The sequence below is a fragment of the Ursus arctos genome, unplaced genomic scaffold (assembly GCF_023065955.2).
Source record: "Ursus arctos isolate Adak ecotype North America unplaced genomic scaffold, UrsArc2.0 scaffold_17, whole genome shotgun sequence".
Classification (NCBI taxonomy): Eukaryota; Metazoa; Chordata; class Mammalia; order Carnivora; family Ursidae; genus Ursus; species Ursus arctos.
In genome coordinates, this window is record NW_026622841.1 from 36,875,808 (window position 1) to 36,896,370 (window position 20,563).

The 20,563-nt window shown below is 34.6% G+C and overlaps 1 protein-coding gene across 2 annotated transcripts in view; it reads left to right on the forward strand.

Moving 5' to 3' along the window:
- NOL4 (nucleolar protein 4) overlaps positions 1–20,563 on the forward strand; it is a 387,118-nt gene that overhangs the window by 103,459 nt on the left and 263,096 nt on the right. For both annotated transcript variants that reach the window (XM_044382912.2, XM_044382911.2), the window contains 3 exons: positions 1,834–1,945; positions 2,848–2,960; positions 8,941–9,073. In XM_044382912.2, the coding sequence (XP_044238847.1) occupies positions 1,834–1,945; positions 2,848–2,960; positions 8,941–9,073 (358 nt within the window). The remainder of the gene's footprint in view (positions 1–1,833; positions 1,946–2,847; positions 2,961–8,940; positions 9,074–20,563) is intronic.

Below are 20,563 nucleotides of genomic sequence, written 5' to 3' on the forward strand. Positions count from 1 at the left end.
TTCTCAAATCCTATTTGTTGAAGAATTTACTGGTCAGCCCCATACTTCCAGTGGACTATGACCCCTTGTGAGTTAAAATATCAGGACCAGGTATGCCTCCTGGATTTTTTTTTAACTTCTGAATTATTTTAATGTAGGTTTTCAGAGAGTCAGGGAAAAAAAAGATCTCTAGTTAGATAAACAAATCAGGCAAAGTTGTGTGAGTTCCCTCAGTAAAATAGATGAATAGGAATCAAATGTGTGTGAGTGTGTGTGTGTGTGAGTGTGGGTGGGTGGGTGGGTGGGTGGGTGGTTAGGGGAAATAACGTAAGAGAAAGTGAGAATTTAAATTGTGTATATATTTCCTTATTCACTAACTAATATAAAATAGTTTGATGAAATAGTTCGATGAATAGGTTTTTTTTCTCTCACGATTCTTTGTACAGTATGAAGAAGCATGTTTTAAAACTGGACAACAAATTTTAATTTACAAATGATAGTTATATTAAAAACGCTAGTAGAGCTGAATTTTAATTACCTGCATATGGATAATCCATGAGACATTTTAATTGTGGACTGGCACTTTCTCTTTGGTATCCTTACCCCTTTTTTGCCCTGATCTAGGATAAATGATGCAAACTGATTTTATTATTAAATTCAAGGCAAAGTATGCTTTACAATATTGGATTTTAGTGTGTAGGGTTTCTTCAATGTTGTGCTCTTTCTATGGCATGAATAAGCAAAAGCTGACCCCATTACTATTAATGGAATTGGTGTAGACTTGTACTTAATTATACACACGGTGCATATTTTCTTTCCTTTCTACAAACTTAAAATATAGTACTGTTCGTAACAGCTGTGCATGCACCTGAGAAATTGTTGGTAGCTTTTATGTCTAATTCCCAACTCATTTCTTCTTCTTCTTTATCTTGTATTTCATGCACCAGTGTTTGTGTTCTGGTGGAAGACTAATGCCTGTATCACACTTGTTAGTAGCGCTATTGGAGTCAGTGTCCACTTTTATTTAGAGATATTTAACCATCTGTCAGCTTCCCTTCAGAAGTTATTTGCTTTGATGACAGAAATACCTTGGTTTTTGAAAAGTTAAGATTTTAAAAATTACTGACGGGAGTATTGATTTCTAATGTGATTCTAGATCATGGTTCTGAAAATAGAAGCTCTGTATAGGGTATGGGGAAAGCTTGCTCTGACAATCAGCGTGAACTATTGTGGACATACATTATGAAAGAGTGACCTAAGATAACAAATGGAGTAAGTGGCCAAAATGCATTTCCAGGTGTGTCATTTTCTGTGGAAGAGATGATTCACTGCAGTGAAGAGATACATGAGTTCTCTTAGAATTATCTGTTATTTTCAATTAAAATGTTTCAGAAAGCCATAACGAAGACATGCTCATTAATGCAAAATCCAAAGTTTCTTGTTTCTAGTTGGGGCTAAATTTCTAAAAATACATGCGAAATTGAATAAAACTAGGATGGTGCTAGCAGTGAGTTTAAAAAAAACGTTGACAATCTTTAATAAGGAAAATTCACTAGACTCTCTGCACACTGTGATTACTTTTCCTAAAAGAAATGCAGACAGAGAAACAGATACCCATCCAGATGTGGTTGAGCTTTTTTCCCTCCACATCGCATTATTAGCTCTTATTAAGACACGTGCCATCAAGTTGGATAGATATTTCTTGAAATGATGCATGGTACGCAGTGCATGCTTTCATTGTGCTTCCTGCCATTATGGAATAATGCGTCTTATTTGGAAATACGATGATCATTTCTGTGGACTCAGGCTCGGTCAGCTTATATAATAACACCTCTATTTTGTGAATCATTTCAGATTTCAGAGAGCTATGCCTTCCTACCAAGAGAAGCGGTGACACGGTTTCTAATGAGCTGCTCCGAGTGCCAGAAAAGAATGCATTTAAACCCAGATGGAACAGATCACAAAGGTAGCCCCAGGGTCAAATAGTGAGATTTAAAGTAATTTTATTCGTAGTGACAATGTATAGCCCACATTTTTACAAAAATGTGGTAGACTGAAACAGTTCAACAAGTCAGATCATCTCATTTATTTGAGTAAGAGGCAGTGAATTTTCAATATCCACTTACAGAGTAATTCTGTGCCCATTCTCAGAAGAAAGGTGGTTTTGGCTGTGCCAAATAACTTTTTTTTCCTATGATAATATTTTAACTTTCACATATTGTGTGTATTTCATGTTATTTTAAATCAGTTAGCAAGGAAATTGATTTTCCATCAGTGTCCTTTTAAACCTACCAGTTCCTTATTTTTGAAAGGGATGGGTGGTCTGGAGCTCCTTCACTGACAATTTTTACATGCAAGTTATAATTTGTCTTTAGCTCTCATTAAAAATTACTTAGATGATTTTCCTGATCTATCAATTTCTCTCAAAGTTTAATTTTAAAGATACATTTAGGCTAGTCCATTCCCATGTGTTGGGGGATGAATAGACAAAGATAAAAGATAAAAGAAAAAACCATGCAAATTTCCTTTTTCACTCAAGTAGCACACAGACAAAGTAGTTATGCAGCAAAGGAGAAAAATACAAAGATACAGGTAATTGTGTTTAATCACGATATTGGCTTCACCCACTGTTACTGGGGTATCAAAGAGCTCCCCTGTAGTTAGGAATAACTAATTTATCTGTAGCATTAATTTGTCCTTTATACCTTTGTATAGTTATTTTTTTTCTACAATCCATCCGTAATGCTACCAATCTCCTAAAGACTTGGTATCTAGCATCCTATTTCCATTTGAACAAATTGGATCGTTCTGAGATTACAGGTAGAGTGTGGTATCACTTTCACACCCATTCAAAATGTTTTATTCCAGATAATGGAAAACCTCCCACTTTGGTGACCAGCATGATTGATTACAACATGCCAATTACCATGGCCTATATGAAGCACATGAAACTGCGGCTGCTAAACTCACAGCAAGATGAGGTAAAATGGAAATATCTACTTCCAAGTCAGAATGAAGTTTGGTAACCATGACTAGCGTATTAAGCATGATGGCATTCTGAAGACGGTGATTTATTTTTTAATGAAAGGAATGTCACTGGGATGACACAGATGGAGAAACGAGCAGAAACTTCTAGTCCTTGCTAGAGAGTCCCTGTCTCAACACAGCTGCCTTAGTGCTCTGTGGGAATGTGTTCGTTCCCAAGAAAGATTCATTTTCCTTAATTGACTGCCATCAAGCCGGCCTTGGGAAAGGGCTAGAAAGTTCAGGGGAAAGTTTTCCCAAATGAGTGAGTATCCAAGGAAAGTATGCAAGCCTTTAGTACTAAGGTTGTTTTGCCTGGAAGTCAAAAAAACTCATTTTAAAAAGTATTTCAAGTCTAATGATTTTTTCCACCATCTAAATCTTCCATACATTTTAACTTTTTTCTCCATTATTCTATATATTAGTTTGTCGACTTCTCTGCATTTTCTAGAGTTAAGTTGTGGTGATTCTTCCTAATTAGAGGTATTTCTATGTTTCGAGTTATTGTTTAATTTGTACAGTAAGAATCTAGAAATGTGCTTGCTGGCGTGTATTAGACACAAATGCACATTTGTTGAATATTCTCTAGGATACTAACTAACTGTTCAGTTTGGTAGAAGTATCTCAGAGGCAGGGACCAAGTGATATATATTCCCCCCAAAACCTGTAGCAATAGGGGCTTAGGAAATCCTTGTAAAGTAGTTCAGTAGCTATTAATTAATGGGCACATTCAGATTATCAATATTAAGAATAGTTTTTCAGGCTAAAACATACACTCCTTCTTGAAATTTCTCAAGAACAGGAAATGTGGTTAAATATTTTCCAAATACAGCATGATTTGGTGAAGTACTATAAAATTCTTTCAATATTACTTTGTTGAGCTTACTTTATTTAATAAAACCCAGTTTTTGTTGTTGTTGTTGCTGTTTTCCTCTGTACTTGAACAGCTTTGAGCTCAAAACTGTATTTATAAAATTGTTTTATCTCAAAAAACTACTAAGGGTACACTCTATAAAATGATCTGCATTTGTACAGTGGCAGTTTGGATTTCATATTACCAGATGGCTGCAGATAAATGATTAAATAAACAGTAATAAAATCATTGGGTTAAGACATGAGAGACAACTAAAAAAACATTAATGTCTATCCATCCCAGAGAATGGAAAAATTATTCCCATCATTTATTATATAATTGGAAAAAAATTTAAAACCTCATAAACTAGTTCAAACTGTCAAATTATTTGTAGGAAGCTCATTTAGTTGTTGGTACATTTATTTCTAGGCTAAAAAGTAAGAAGATCAACTTTGTGCCAACAGTACAGCCCACATATGCTGAATCCTTCTGGCTTCTAAAAAATCATAAGTACTTCACACAAAGGAAGTAGATCCTTTTAATTTATAACTGGATTAGGAAAATAACTCTCATCCTTACAGTTTGAAGATACCAATTGGAGATACATTGCCTTAAAAATATTCAGATAAGTGACTAGATTATTTGCAAAATTTTAGAAGTTATGATTATTGAAAGATAGGAAGGTGATTAAGTGAATCACATTAAAAAGGAATTCAAGTGAGCTATTTCTTTGTGCTCAGTTATATTTAAATTTTAATGTGTTAATTCAATTAGTTCAACAAATATTTATTGAATACCTTCTGTGTAACTGGCCTTTGTAGATAATGGAGGTAAACAGTAAGTAAATCGACAAAAATCTTGCCTCTATTAAACCTAACTTCTAGGCAGGGGGAGAAAATAAAGGAAGTAAGTAGTGAAAGTATGTTTATAAGAAGATGCTAAATGCTATTAAGAGAAATAAAGACAGGAATGGGAGTCCCTTTAGGATTACAAAATACTTTATCCAACATAAGATCAGTCAACCTTCTTAGAAATTGTTGATGGAGTTTAAACCAGAATAAACTTACAGGGAGAGAGTTCGGCAATAATTATAAAAACTTTAAAAGTTACTCATGTGCCTTGACAAGAAATTTGTACTGAGGGATGTGATGTGATGAACAAAACAATTTATGTGTTAGGATGTTTGTTACATTGCTAATCGTGAGTAACTGGAAATATTTTCAAGGTCCAACAATGAGGAATTGTCCGATCTTCACTGCCCGATACGGTAACTGCCAGCCATATGTGGATATTTAAATTTAATTGAAAATTAATTAAAATTAACTAAAATTAAATTTTCAGTTCTTCAGTTGCACTAGCCATGTTTCAAGTACGCAGTAGCCAAGTATGGCTGGTAGTCACCTGACTGAATAGGGAATATTATACAGCCCTTCCATCAGCACAGAATGTTTTTCTGAACATTACTGGCTAAATAACCAGCATTAGGGGCACCCCTGGAGCTTAGTGAGCTGCATGTTGCAGGACCCCCACCCCAAGATTCTGATTCTAGACCTAGTGTGTGACACCTGGTGATCTGAATTTTTAACAATATCTACCCTCGTGCACATGAAGGTCTGAAGTGGTGCATTTCCCAGAAAGGATAATAATATAAGCTTTAACTTGATTTGAGCATAAGGTAAGTGAAAAACAGAACAAAGATGAGATTGGTGAGAGTGGTTTTCAAGCCGTCTTATGGAAACCCCTTAATGTTTGATTGAGCAGCCTGCACATTACTTGGTAGATTTGGATTGACTTGAATATAGCTGCAAATTTAGGAGCACAGAAGAGGCACTCTGAAGTGGAAAGATTAATTTAGCAGTAGTCGATGAATAGGACTGGTGGGGGAGAAATTGGAGGTGGGTAAATGACTAGGAGACTTATTAATCATTCAGGAAATGGGAACATGCGATTGGGACAATAGCAATGGAAATTGAGAGTTACATGGTACAGCAATGGAAATTGAGAGTTACCTCACTACATATAGAGGTAAAATCTGGAACTTGAAAACTAAAATAAGATATGGACCAGATCAGTGATGTGAATTTCAAGCAACTGTCTTAAAAGGAAAAAGACTGGGCATAAAATTATTTATTACAGTAAAATGTTTGTTCTAATTTTTAAAAATTAAGTTTTAGGGAAGCAAATGCTATGATAATTGGCCATGCCTTTCATTATGATAAGATTTTAGCAACATAAGGAATAAGGTCACATTGTAGGATGTGAAGACTCTTTTTCTGGTTATCATACAGAATAAAATACAGAGGGAAGAATTTAGATGAATGGCCTATAGATGATCATGAATAAAATAAAATAATATCATATCAATCAAGTTTTCTGATTCTTCACTCTTAGTAATCTTCAGTAATTTCTTTCCAGAGTAATTAGCATTTCTTCTATGTCAATAATAAAAACCCCACAATCTTTTATTTTATACACATTTGCCACCTCTTATTAAAAGATAGTAATTTAATCATTTAATAATTGGAATAGAACTTACAGAATGAATGCCTGCACTTAGTTTCATTGAAGGTCTTTGTAAATCTAAACAATTGGATAATTTATATTCTAATAAGGAGTAGAATTGTGAAAAGTGAATTATATTTCATAGAAAATCATGGAGGAAAATATTTAAGATAGAATCATTAAGCCACTTATGATAAATAGAATGACGATTTTTTAAAAAATAAAATAACAAGTACATTTGGTTATAGAACCATTTAATTTTTGTCCACATTTCTTAAAAAGCATGCTGATATGAGTGTTATTTATTGGTGATAAAATGTGTGTTGATTATTTATAATGTGTTATAGCAGTTTATATAATCATTCTGCAGATCAGAGATTGTGATCTTTTTGTGTCTAGCTTTTCTTTAAACACACATACATTCTCATATACACATACATTTTACACACACACACATGCATACACATGCACCCATAATATCTATCAGATGGTATATATTGGAAATGATATTGTACAGGATTACAGGTAGTTAGCTCTTTGCAGTATATATAATAAATGCTGATTCTAAAGACTATGTTTATATAGAATACACAACTATTTTATAAACACATGTTGGTCATCTTTACTATTATATTTAAATTTATTTTTTGTATGTATTCATAAAATATAATCAATATGAATCCTACTTATGCTGTAGAATTTCCTATATATTCTACATAAAAATATTAAAATTTTGTGCTTATTATATATCTGACATTATTCTAACTACTTTAAATATGATTACATTTCCTTAATCTTTATGTAGCCCTATGAGATTGATGCTATTATTCCCATTTTATGGATGAGGAAATTGAGGCACAGAAAGGTTAGGTAACTTGCTTAAGGTAACACTTCTAGGGGGCAGAGCATGGATCTAAATCAGTTCAGTCTGGCTCTAGAGAATGGTGTCTAAAATACTCTCATATCATAGACACTACATATAGTGTATATAATAAATATCTGTCACTTACTTATGTGTGCATATAGATGTATGTATATGTATATGGTACACCCTGATAACATTGATGTGCACATTGAATTCTGTTATTTTTTTTTCTCTTTTTAACATATATATTTATTTCAGATGCTTTGGATTTTCTTAGCATTTAGAATTGGAGAAAACATAATGTACCGAGAGAGAGGGCATGCCGCCGGGAGAAGTCTGTGTGGCTGATTGCCCAGAGGCCTCGCAGGGTGGCATTTCCTTGCTGAATTAATGAAGAGCTAGTGCTACTCAGTAGACCCAGACATGATCAGACCTTTCGTAAAGGAAGGACACCAAAATCACCTTGACCTGACCTATGGATCAGAATGCCAATTTGTTAGTCTACTAGAACGTTCCTGTCCCCTAACCATAGCAACTTCTTTGCTGATACCAAGATGTCATTTATGAAGCCAAGGTAACTCTTCCTATTCAAAGAAGCTATTTTCTCAAGCCTGAGTGACTTCATATAAATCCCGGTTCTGGTATATAATAGTGGGATACATTCTTTAACTGCTCTGTGCCTCAATTTCTCGATCTGTAAAATAGGATGAATCCTGGGACCTGACTCACAGGTGGTGATAAAGCTGAAGTGAGTGAACAAATATAGAGAACAGTTATCTGTAACATAAATAGCACTAGAACTGCAGCTCCTGCTAATTATTATATTAATGCTCCACTTTCAGATCAGACGTTTACAAGTTAAAGTCAAACCTGCTGATTTTGATTAAATACTTACAGCATGTCACAGCAGATTCCCCAGGCCCCTCTGCCTACATAAGCACACCATTGGCCGAAAATCAGTTCTCCAACAGGAGTTTGTTTCAGTGAAATGGCTACAGCAAAATATCTTAGATTTGATTTAAGTTAATTTTTGGCAGGTTTTGATGAATTGGGCATTTGGAGAACTGGACTTTTGGTAATTTCGCCACGTGGTGAACTGGCTTTTGGGAAATGGATCTTGCACACTTCTACCCAGAACTTCTTTTTGGGCTTGCAGTATGGTGTTACTTACTTATGAGGAAAGAAAGGATGTGCTAAAACCTTGCTCTCAGTAAATGTGGATTTTCAATCTAGCCATATGAGTTTGTCAATTATTAGAATCCATTCTGTTTGCCAATGAGAATTTTTTGATTGAGGTTTTCTTATTGCAAGATTTTTGCTTATATTTTAAGTCATTTTTAGACTCAAACATATATTTCTCTATGTGTTCTATTTTGTGATTTGAGTCTTCTAGGAAGTATTTTTTACTAATTAAAAAAATCCATTTTTCCTTATTTAGGATAATTCCCCAACTACATCCTTCCTAAACACGTTATTTTACCTTTTAAATCTGCCTGTGCGTAGATACATTGATTTTTCACAAGTCTTGAAATTCCTTAAAGGGAGAAATTATTACTTTGTTATTTCAAGTATCTATTACAATGTAACATGTTTTACTGGGTTCTGTAAAAGCTTACTTACTGGCTAAACTCTAATTGACCCGTAGATAAAATGGTCACTATTTGAATGTGTTATATTTATGTTATGGTGCTTGATGATATTTTAAAACCATTTTCAGGATGAAAGTTCAATAGAAAGTGATGAATTTGATATGAGTGATTCAACACGGATGTCAGCTGTGAACTCTGATCTTAGCTCCAATCTTGAGGAAAGAATGCAAAGTCCTCAGGCTCTTCATGGCCAGCAAGATGGTAAGCCTTTCTAACCGAATAAACAAAACAACAAAAACCTGAGTCAGAGTGTATTAAAGCAACCATCACAATCTCTTGGCCAATTTTTTATCTGTTCCTACAGGGACTTTGTCTACTCAGGTTCCATTATCCACTTTCATTATTTTTAGATTCAAGTACTTTGTTCAAAACTAGTGTGATAGACTGATTTATAAACAGATGTTAGTTATAAAAATCCAAGCTTGCCCACGTTTTGCACCCTGAATGTAAAATGTGTCGTATCAGTGTGGTTTTGGTTTGTGCGATGTTTTCTAGCTTTGGTTTCTTGAGCCATAATAATCAAGCGTTTCAAAATGATCAGAAGAGTAATTTGGATGTTTTAATTTTCCTAAAAGACAAAATTGTAATTTAAAAAAATGATTTATTATAAAAGGACAGTTTTATCAGTGATTTTGCTGGGTAAGAAGGTTTTTACTAGGATTTTGACCTACTTTATTCAGCAGTAAAGGAAAAAAAAGATCATGATCTCTCATTCCTGGGTCCATTGACAATTTTGGAATTATCCAGTTGTTCTTGTTAGGATGAAAACTGGATATGTAGAGAAAGTAGACTAGGCAGTTCATGTTTTAGGTCTCCAATTTGCAGAGATCTTTAAAAATTATCTTTGTAGATTTCTATCTTGGTAAGTATAGAATAATGTGTGATAGTAAATGTACCTTAATAGGGTAATTGTGAATGAAAATGAAGTGTTATAAATAGAAGGCAAACAGCCAATTTTATTCAACAGTAGTTTATTATTCCTGTAATTAACAAGTTTACATGAACTTTTTTGACTGTGTGGTTTTGTGCCTACATGTGTAGATGGGGAAATGAAATATTTTCCTTGCTTTCTCTGACACTTGCTACTAAAAACTGGTTGTAAAAGATTGCTGCATTTCTAGTTGCTGTTGGTGATCTGCTTTTGCTTTACGGTTTAAGAAATCCCTAGTTTTAAGTATACCAAAAGTTTAAAAAAAGAAAAAAGGTGGCAAGGGTGTTTCTTTTTCACAGCTCAGATGAGTCTAAAAGATGTTGGTGTCCTTGGCACGAATTACAAGGAAGGAGGAGTGCGTCGATCAGTGGCTTTAAAATCATATCTCCCCCACTACAGAGTAGCATAGTTATTGGGATAGAGAGGACATTTACTTGGGAAATTTCTAAGAATGAAGTTTTTCTGGTTTGGATATAAATTATCTTTTCTCTTTTATTTTTAAAAATTTTTAAAAATTATGTATTTGAGAGAGAGAGGGAGAGAGCACAGAGGAAGAGTGAGAGGGAGAAGCAGAGTCCCCACTGAGCAGGGAGCCAGATGAGGGGCTTGATCCCAGGACCCTGGGATCATGACCTATACCAAAGGCAGATACTTAACCAACTGAGCCGCCCAGGTGCCCCGATCTTTTTTCTTTTAAAATATGAATAGAAGTCTTCAGATTTTGATTTTTTTTATTGGAAATTGTCTAGCACTGGGATCATAGGATAACAGAAATATGTATCAGTGATACACGTATCACTCTACTAATATTCATTCATGTGTTTTGCCTGCTTATACCATTACCTTTTGTAGTCTATAATTCTCGAGAATGTAAATAACAAGAGGATGTGTCCCATGATGCAAATCTGTGGTTTTCTTCTTAGAAGTTGTCAGTTGTGGATCTTTGGCTAGGGAATAGTTGATGTGATATAAATCTATATTGATTTTAATAAAATCCAGTGGAATAATTTCAAATATTATTTACCCTGAGGGGAAAGTACTTTCTCATCCTATATCAATGTGTGCCTCAAGGATAAGGACATATCTAGTCATTCCTTCTCCAACCTAAGCCTAGCCCTTCCCTTATATAAATGCCTTTTCCTCACACTTCTCACTGAGTTATCTCTTCCGAGTACTTCCTTTCTTTTCCGACATACAAGCCTCGTGTAATAAATGTCCTCTTTAGAAAGCCTCCATTGATCCCACTGCACCCTTCCATTCAGTGCCCCATTTCTCTGCACCATGTCCACAACACACTTTCCAGCAAAACTCAGTTAAGGACTTGTCTCATCATCTCCGCTTTCTCCGCTCTGCTTTTCCTGCTCATCTCCGGTAGGCTTTCCTCCGTGCCACTCCACCTTGGAGAGCTCTAGGGTGCAACCCTTGACTCTGTCCTCCCCTACATTCACTCTCTAGATGATCACATTGAATCATGTAGCTTTTAATACCATCTGCACCCTGACAAATCCCAAAGTTACTTCTCCAAGCCCTGATACCTTTCCTGAGCTCTGGACTATCTCTCCCAGACACCTACATTTTAATATTCTTCAGAAGACTTATCATTGTATGAAATGATATTATTTTTCTTACTTATTAGCCATTTCTCTTCTAAAATACAAATGCTATATTAACAAATAGATCTCATGCTTTTGATTTTCTTTTCAGTTGCTCCATTTGAGGTAGTTCTTTAAATACCCCATTATTTAAAAAATGAAAATATAACATTTTACCATTATCATGATTTCCACATAAGTTTTACATATTTTTTTGCTTTTTTAATTTTCTTCTTTCCCCTGACAGTACCACTCTCCTAGGGAATCTGCGTTGACAGCTACTGTATCATTCCATTTTCCTCTGAACTTATATACATATACACACACATGAATACACCCAGACACACACACAAACATACGTACATACACAGATTTTCTCACCGTTCTTTTATAAAAATAAGTTCATATCATTTACACTATTCTGTATCTTGTTTTTCTCATCCAATGTTACCTTTCTCTTAGAGCTTCCTATATACAAATACATATATCATGAAATGCATATATATAATGGTGAGCAAAGACATGGTCCCTACCTTCATGTAACACACAATAAAAGTGTATATTCTATCACTTACCTTTGATTACTGTTCATCTACCCAATGTGGGGAAATTCCAGCCCCTGTAAAAATAAGAATTCATGGTAGTAAAATTCGTAGTTTATATCTCTTTCTTAAGTTAGTGCGGACTCTGAGTGCTAGACATTGGATCTAGTGTGTATTACTCTTTTGTAGATGGTGCACATTGATATTTGAGAGTAGTCAAGCAGGGAACTTAAATGATAGAACAAATCCAGTTTTGGGTGGGCAATCCACATGCAGCTTTACTCGAGAGTACTCTAGGCCAAAATTTCTCAGGTTGGGCTCTGCTGACACGGCATTCATTGGTGGGGGGGATGTCCTGTGCTTTGTAGGGTGTTCAGTGGTGTCTCTGGCCTCCACTCACCACATGTCAGTATTACATCCTGTCTGCCAAACTGTGACAACCCGAAATGTCTCAGACACTGCAAATGTCCCATGGGGGCCATGATCTCCCTAAGTTGAGAACAAGTCGTGGAGGCCGCGAAGAAGGCTCTGAGAATGAATCCGGTCAGGCGGAGACAGAAGAGACCCAGTGAAGAGAAGTTTAGAAGTGGAGGTTGGAAAAGAGTCTAGGAACCGCATTCAGTCTACTTTCTGAGATAACAGAAGTGTTCTAGATTTGTGCTGCTAGTCAGGTAGTCACTAGCCATGCTGCGGCTCCTGAGTACTTGAAATATTGCTAGTGCAACTGAGGGACTAAGGTTAATTTCAATTTGATTTAACTTGAATTAAAGTTAATTTAAATGTAAATAGTCACATGTGGCTGGTGGCTACTGTATCAGATGTGGTGGTCTAGACTATTTTTTACTCTGACTTGGCAGTTAAATGCCTATCTCTGTAGCCATGGGTTTGATATTTCTGAAGTCTTTAGAGAAATTATAGGGGAAACTCACATTTTAACGGTCAGCTGGGACCCCAGTTTAATATTTGTAGCATATGAATAATGTAACATTTTAAATTTTAAATTAAAAAGTTCTATTTTCTTTAATACTAAGTGATTAATTTATTGTAAAGAAATTGAAATATTGTGATTTTTAGAAATCTTTCCCTATAATTATAACATAGGTAGGTGTAACAATGTCTTTATTAGACACCATATAAAATGGAGAGTTAAAAATCCCTTTTTAAAGTTTTTTTTTTTTCTCACTGTGGTTATGGAAGATTTGCAATCTAATCAGTACAAAGGGAAACAATATAAATTCATTTGGGGGATATATATATATATATATACTATGTGTGTTAGACAAAGAGAGGAAAAGAAGAGAAATGTCTTGCCACTAGGCTAGATAATTAGATAAAGGTCAAGAAGACATAAGCTGGAATGAAGAATTTACAAAAGGGAAAATTGATGTATAATATTCAGCGTCCTTTGTTTATTTTAAGCTTATAATGCTTCCCTAAGTCAACAAAAAAATAAAGGTAAAAAAAGCGCAAAACCCTTGAATCTTAGCATAGTACATATTTAACCTATTTTACCTTTGAAATATTGAGATAAAATTGACATGTAACATTATATTAGTTTCCGGTGTACAACATAATGGCTCCATATAGGTATTCATTAGGGACTGGTCACCACAATAAGTCTAGGTAACATCCATCACCGTACATAGTTACAATTTTTTTCTTGTCATGAGAACTTTTAGAATCTCGTCTTTTAGCAACTTTTGAAATATGCAATACAGAATTATTAACTGTAGAGATCGTGCCATACGTTATATCCCCAGGACTTATTTATTTTATAACTGGAAGCTTGTACCCTTTGGCCACCGTCACCCAATTTTGAGTAAAATATATTAAGCTATGTAAAACTTTTTTGCAGACTTCAAATAATACCTGTGGGCTAAAATCATTTAAAGATTGCATAATCGCTTGTGTTCATTGTAAAAGCAGGAGGTCCTTGGAGCTATCATGAAATATAAGTAGCTAATTGTGAAAGAGGCTCCCCTTTGCAATGGCTGTGGTTTACAGAATTCCAAAAGGTATTTCAGATCAAAAAGCTTAAAGATGTTCTGAATTTAGGGGCTCATTGATTTGTAAGTGTCTGGTTCTACCATCCATGTAAATGGATTATAAGTAGAAATGTGCTCACTTAGGCTTCTGTCTTTGAATCCTGATTCTGGAAATTTGTGGGGACATGCCATAGCTCAAAAAATATTCTTTTTTTCTAATTATTTATTTTATTCTGAATTTGTACATTCTAAAAACAGCTGATTTATTTGTTGTTGTTGTTGTCTGAAGTTATTTATTAAAGGATGTTTGGCAAAATAAAAGTCAGATTTAGAGACAGACTTGAAAGTTTCAGTTCAAAATAAACATTCAACTTCATTTGAAAGAAGTATACTTTTCTAAGAACCATTTTAATTGCTTTTCTGAGTTAATATATTGTATACTATTGATAGTTTTGCAAGGGAATATTTGTACTTTATTAATCACAAAATATTATTAATCGGCATAGGATTTCTGGGTTTTTTTTAAAGTCACAACAAATTGTTGTATTTTTTCCCTTTGCCCTTTTTTTTTTTTAAAGATTATATGAGTACGAAGGGAAATTGAGACACACCCGCTTTAACTCTGCTTAATCAGCTTTTAAATGGAGGGATTGCAATAGAAAATTATATCTATACATTTCCCTTAAGCCCTCATTTTTTTAATGATTTTGGTCATGACATCACAGAATATATTGCTCTTCGGAGAGTGTGTTCCATGTCCCCTGATTGTCTCTCAACTCAGTGGAGTAATAATAGAGATTGTTTTATCATAGATTTTTGTTTTGTTTTTTGGGTTTTTTTTTCTTTTTACAGTATTTAGTACTTCAGTCATATATCAAACAATGACTTCTTTATGCATTTGAATCCTTAACAAACAGCATCCTATGTGCCAAGCAAAGGGTTGCAATAATGTCTAGAAACAAAAAAGAAGGAGAGGACTTGAGAGTTAAGAATTCTCTTAAAGAGTTCAGTAATACTTCAGTGTCTACCCGTGATGGATGGAAAAAAAAATTCAAGGGAACTTTTTCATTCAAAAGATATGTTTGATAACTCTATTAGCATGTAAAAATACATAATCCATTTACTAGAATTAAAAAAATCTCCCCCTTTCTATATAATATTTGTACTCTAGAAATGTCTTGATATGCTTCAATTGGTCAGACCACTGAGAAACAGGAAAAAAATTGAATTGGAACTCAATGGTTAACCTGCATACGAATATTAAACTACAACATATATATATTATGTATATTATATATAATATATATACTTACATACATGTACACAATCATGCTTAATTATTAGAAACTTTGAAGAATTTTAGGTTTTATTTCACTGTTAAAAACAGGCAATTTATTTACCATAAATATCAGTTTAGTGGAAATAAAATAATTTATATGTTATAAATATCTTCTAGATTAATAAATAATAGGTAAATTCTCTGCATTCTAATAATTTGAATTACATGCCTTTGAGGAAAATTATAATTTTCTTTTAAAAGTGTTGTGGCTTTCAGGATCGAAAGGTTGGAAGATTGTTTCTGAAAGTCAGAAAAATACCTTGTTTTGAATCTTGCTAGGAAGAAAAATATTGAGTCCCACTGAGGTCCACTTAGTCTTTCAAAGCCTAGTTTGATTAGAACAAATGACTAGAACAAATATCCCTCTCTAGAGTCTAGGGTTAAATTCCTGTTTCAAGGATTACATATTTTGTTTGATAACATATCAGTCTAGAACACTTTTCCTATATAGTAATCTGTAGTGTACTGATTTCCCAAGAGTGTTAGTAAGAAACCCATTGAAATAACATTTCCATGTGAAATATTTTTCCAAGATTCTTTGAGCCTCTTCGGCTTCTGTAGTGGGGAGCTTTGTTCTCACTAAGACATATGATATAGCATTAACCCCCCAAAAGGAAGCATATTCAGGAGCTAGGTAACCAAAAAGGAGGCAAATGTCCCATTTAGACATGTAATTTTAGTAAGTATCTTACCTGGAGCCTTGAGTATACTTAGGCAAAGGTAAGTGGTGAATGATCCAATATTTCATTATTCATTTAAACAAATGCCTTTTGAACCCAAGAATGAACTACACAGTGGGGTTACAAGCATGAACATGACATGTAAGGTTAACCATATGAAATCGTCATATTGGTTCAACCTAATAGTTCCAGCTCTAAAATAACTTAGAGTGGATCATGAAGAATATGAAAAGCAAACTATTTTTGAAATTGAGGTTTCGGTTTCAGAACAGTGATGCATACACATGTACGTTGTGTATAGCTTGACTTGGACATTTGTAAAATGACCATAGATAGCCCTGTTTTGTGTGGAAACAGAAGGGAGTAAATTTAAAAATTGCAAATTAGTTGTGAGATAAGTAAGTGGGTAAAGAGATATGGTAGTGGAAGTTTTACTTTTCTTCTGTCCTAGTTTAGATTATATTGCTGAGTTGGCAGCACAAGTTTCCTACCTGGGGAACTTAACTAAAATAAAATAAAATAACAAAAAACAAAAAAAAACCCCACAACAGATTCATGGGACCACAACAAGCGGGATGACTAAGACGACCATGTGGGAAGAGTGTGGACCCAGTGTTCCAGACCACACTTTGATACTCCTCACATTTCTACCTAGGAGTTTTGGAGTGTCAAGATGGCAATAGTCTAAAGGGTATTGAATCATGTGGAGATAGTCCTGCTCAAATGCTGGTTTTGGCCAGTGTTATCTTCTGAATCACCTTCTGAACGAAGACTGATATGCATGGGTTTCAGTTAACATTGTTTTCTTGGTTATGACAGTTGTTGTGTACTGAAATTTTTTAATACTTCTGAAAATGCTCCTCTACTCATCTACTAAAATTTTACAATCTGTTTGCAGTCATTTTTTTATCTGAGTATTACACACATTTGGATTTAATTTTAGAACATACACACACACAAACACACACAGAACACTCTTTAACTGCTGTGTCTACGTGAATAAAATTTTATTAAAAGTATGTTTGTGACTAAAATTGCATCTAATTTAGCTGAATGGGATAGTTTCAAGTAATTATTAAAGTATATAAACCAGCAATAAAAGCAATTACTATTCACCATTTAATTTAGTTGGAAAATCTAATAAAACATGTTTTTAATAAAAATGATATAAAACAGTATACTTAATATGAAATTACATTTAGTGGTTAATTTTTTATGATGGTGAGTTTTAATTAGAAAAGCTATTAAAATTTTTTTAGGCGGAACACCAAATTCCCTATTGACGTTAGGTTGTCTTGTATAAGTCACTTCCTTTGTTCCAAAACTTTGTTTTCCTTTAGTGGTTTCTAATTGTTTAGGAAATTTTGCATAAAGCAAAAAATAGTTAAGAGGATTTTTTTAACATAAGTATAATAAAATATTTGACATCCCAAATTGAATCTGTTCTTAATGGTATTAATTCCCCAATTTTAAGTTGCATACACTTCTAGACTTAAAATACCTAAGAATGATACAGTGATGCTACTTTTTCTTAAGTTGTTTTAATGCCAAATTTTAAAAAAATTACATGATAAACTGATTTGTTTAATTATTCTGGGTTGAGGTACTCACACTGATCAAGTTTTTAGAAAGTTTTCTCTTCATGGCAGTTCCTCTATAAGTAATTATATCATAATTGTCAGAAATACAAAGTATCTTTATAAGTACTTTAAAGAAGATAGATAATTAAATGGAATGTTTCTATGAATTGGTGAAAATTTTGGTTGCTAGATTCTTTTGTAATATTATGTGTGCTTGTGTGTGTGTATTTAATCATTTGAAATTGCTTTTAGGCAGTTACTCTATTTCCAAATGCAGAAGAAGAAATCGTTTGGCTTACATGTAAAACATCAGTATGGCAAAAAGATGTTTAGTTATGTATTTACTTTAAATGCTTTTGAAAGTTTACTTTTCTCTTGAATTAAAATTCTGCTTCTTGATACTTTACTCATATAAGTGGCTTTTCATAAAAGTGAGCGCTTGTTTAGAAATTTAGCTTATTGATTTCAGTCTAAAGCTCACACACTCCAGACACCAATCCAATCTTAGCTAGTTCCTGGACTTCTGGAAAACGAAGGGAAATTGTCTAGGTTCCAGTTTTGCCTTGGAGAGTCTAATCTGATCAGTGAAGGATGTCAGATTAATTTGGAATTTTACTAACGGGTTAGTTGTTCATTTTGAAGTATTGTTCTTGTGCTTTGTCATGACCTTTATGGCAGTGGTCACTGGTCATGGATCCAACATTCAATTTTTTAGTACCTCCAGGTGAAGCCAAAATTCTGTTAGGACAGTAGCAGAGACTACACCCTTTAGTCCTCGATTATTGAGTTTTGTCTGTCTGATAATGACTGCGTAAATAAGGTCAGAATACACATGACACCAAGGAGATGTTAGAAAGTATCTTCTGAGCATTTATTCAAATAAACCTTGAACCTCTAAATTCGTGTATCCAGCTGTATTATAGAATCAGAACCACTTGAATTTTACCAATTTGAAAGTCTAAGTGATTTTATTTTCTTCTAAATTTTGGTTTGTTTTTACTGCCACCTGGCTAACCTTTATAAACTTTCACTGTAAAGTCAACACCATGCTGTGTTTCTTTACAACTTTCTTGTGGCTAGTGTGGGTCAGCCAGCTATTACTTAAAATCAACAACAACAACAACAACAACAACAACAACAGCTTTAGCCTTTGGTTAAAAGTAATTTCAGGGTTGAATCATTTCAGGGCTTTGAAGCTGGTGTTGCGTAGAGTGTACAGAGAGATAAAACGGTTACAAAATGGTGCTAAATTAACCATAAAAATCTTAATTTACTAGGTTTACAAAGATCATAATTAGATGATACATTCATGAAAGGAAAGAATAGTCAGAGGATATTGAAGAAAACAGTTGAAAGGATATTTCATTATATTCATTATAAATTATATTCATTATAAATTGTTTATTATCGCTCTCACTTCTTTATTTGATGGAGAAGGCCTGCGGGCAAGAAACAGTGCACCATCTGCACCCTTGCCCCCCCCCCCCCCCCGTTTGGAGCCAAGAACGGTGTTTGACATATTGTAGAATGTAGTTTTTCAGTTGAAGTGGTGTTTGAAATTTCGTCCCCACCTCCTTGATTCTGAGGTGGAAATACACTCAACTCTTAGACTTAGTCTCATTTTGCCAAACATTAGATGGGCAGTTGATTTCCTTGCCCATGAATGAGTCTTCTGTTCTTTTGACATCTCACTTTGGGGTTTCCGAGCCTATTGCTGTCTCCCTTATCTACCTCCTAACCCACTGAGGAGCGCTGCAACAGTAAAGTAGCTTTGACAACCTAAAGTGAATTCATTAAGGAGGTAGCAGGGAGAAACTCTTAAGTTCGAATCTTGACACCTGATTTCTTATCCCAGCTCTTCCAGAAACTACTTTTGCAGCCTTATTTAAGAATTATTAAAACCAGGGCGCCTGGGTGGCTCAGTTGTTAAGCGTCTGCCTTCAGCTCAGGGCGTGATCCCGGCGTTTTGGGATCGAGCCCCGCATCAGGCTCCTCTGCTAGGAGCCTGCTTCTTCCTCTCCCACTCCCCCTGCTTGTGTTCCCTCTCTCACTGGCTGTCTCTCTCTCTCTCTGTCAAATAAATAAAATCTTAAAAAAAAAGAATTATTAAAACCTTTGGGCAACCATTTCTACATCTGTAAATGGGAAGCTCAGATAACTTCTGAAATTTATTCTAGCTCTAGAACACTCTGAGAGTTCACCCTTTCAGGATTCTCTTTCTCATCTATAACATTTTCTGTTGTTTTTATCCTGACAAACCCTTCCTTTAAAAAATGAATGGGACTCTATCATTTTCTTTTTTAAAAAAGATTTCTTTATTTTAGAGAGAGAGTGAGCGAGTGAGTGGAGGGAGGGACAGAGGGAGAGGGAGAGAGAGAATCTCCAGAAGACTCCCCATTGAACACGGAACCTGACATGGGGCTCAATCTCACCACCCTGAGATCATGATCTGAACCAAAATCAAGAGTCTGAGGCTTAACCGACTGAGCCACCCAGGTGCCCCTCTACCATGTTCTATCTATCCTTAGACTGCTTTAAGTGTTTTCTTAGGCTAGAGGAAGGGATTAAAGAATAATGGAGATACCCCATCCTTCTCCCAGGTGGCCCTTCCCATCTTTAAAGAGCCATTTCATTTATTTTTTTTTTCATTTTTGTTTGAATTCTAGTTAGTTAACATACAGTAAGGTAGTTGTTTCAGACATTTTAATTCCAAGGTATATATATATAAGAAGTACTTAGGAAACCGGGGTGATTACTGAAGGAGCAGACTTCCCACTTTCCCTCCAATCTTGACTGCAAGAATCTTCCAGAGTCATTTTCTGTCTTGTTTTTGCTGCCAGTCTTCCATGTTTTTGGTAAGAAACTGTAGTCAACACAAAGGCTGGTAGGTATTACCAATATGTGAAATTAATTCTCTTCTTCTTCCCCCTCTTCTTTATAAGCATCATGCTTAAGAACCCTTATCCCTTATTCCTTCCTGAATATATGTAGTATGTACATATGTATGTATGAGGGGCCATGTGTGTATGTAGAGAGAGAAAG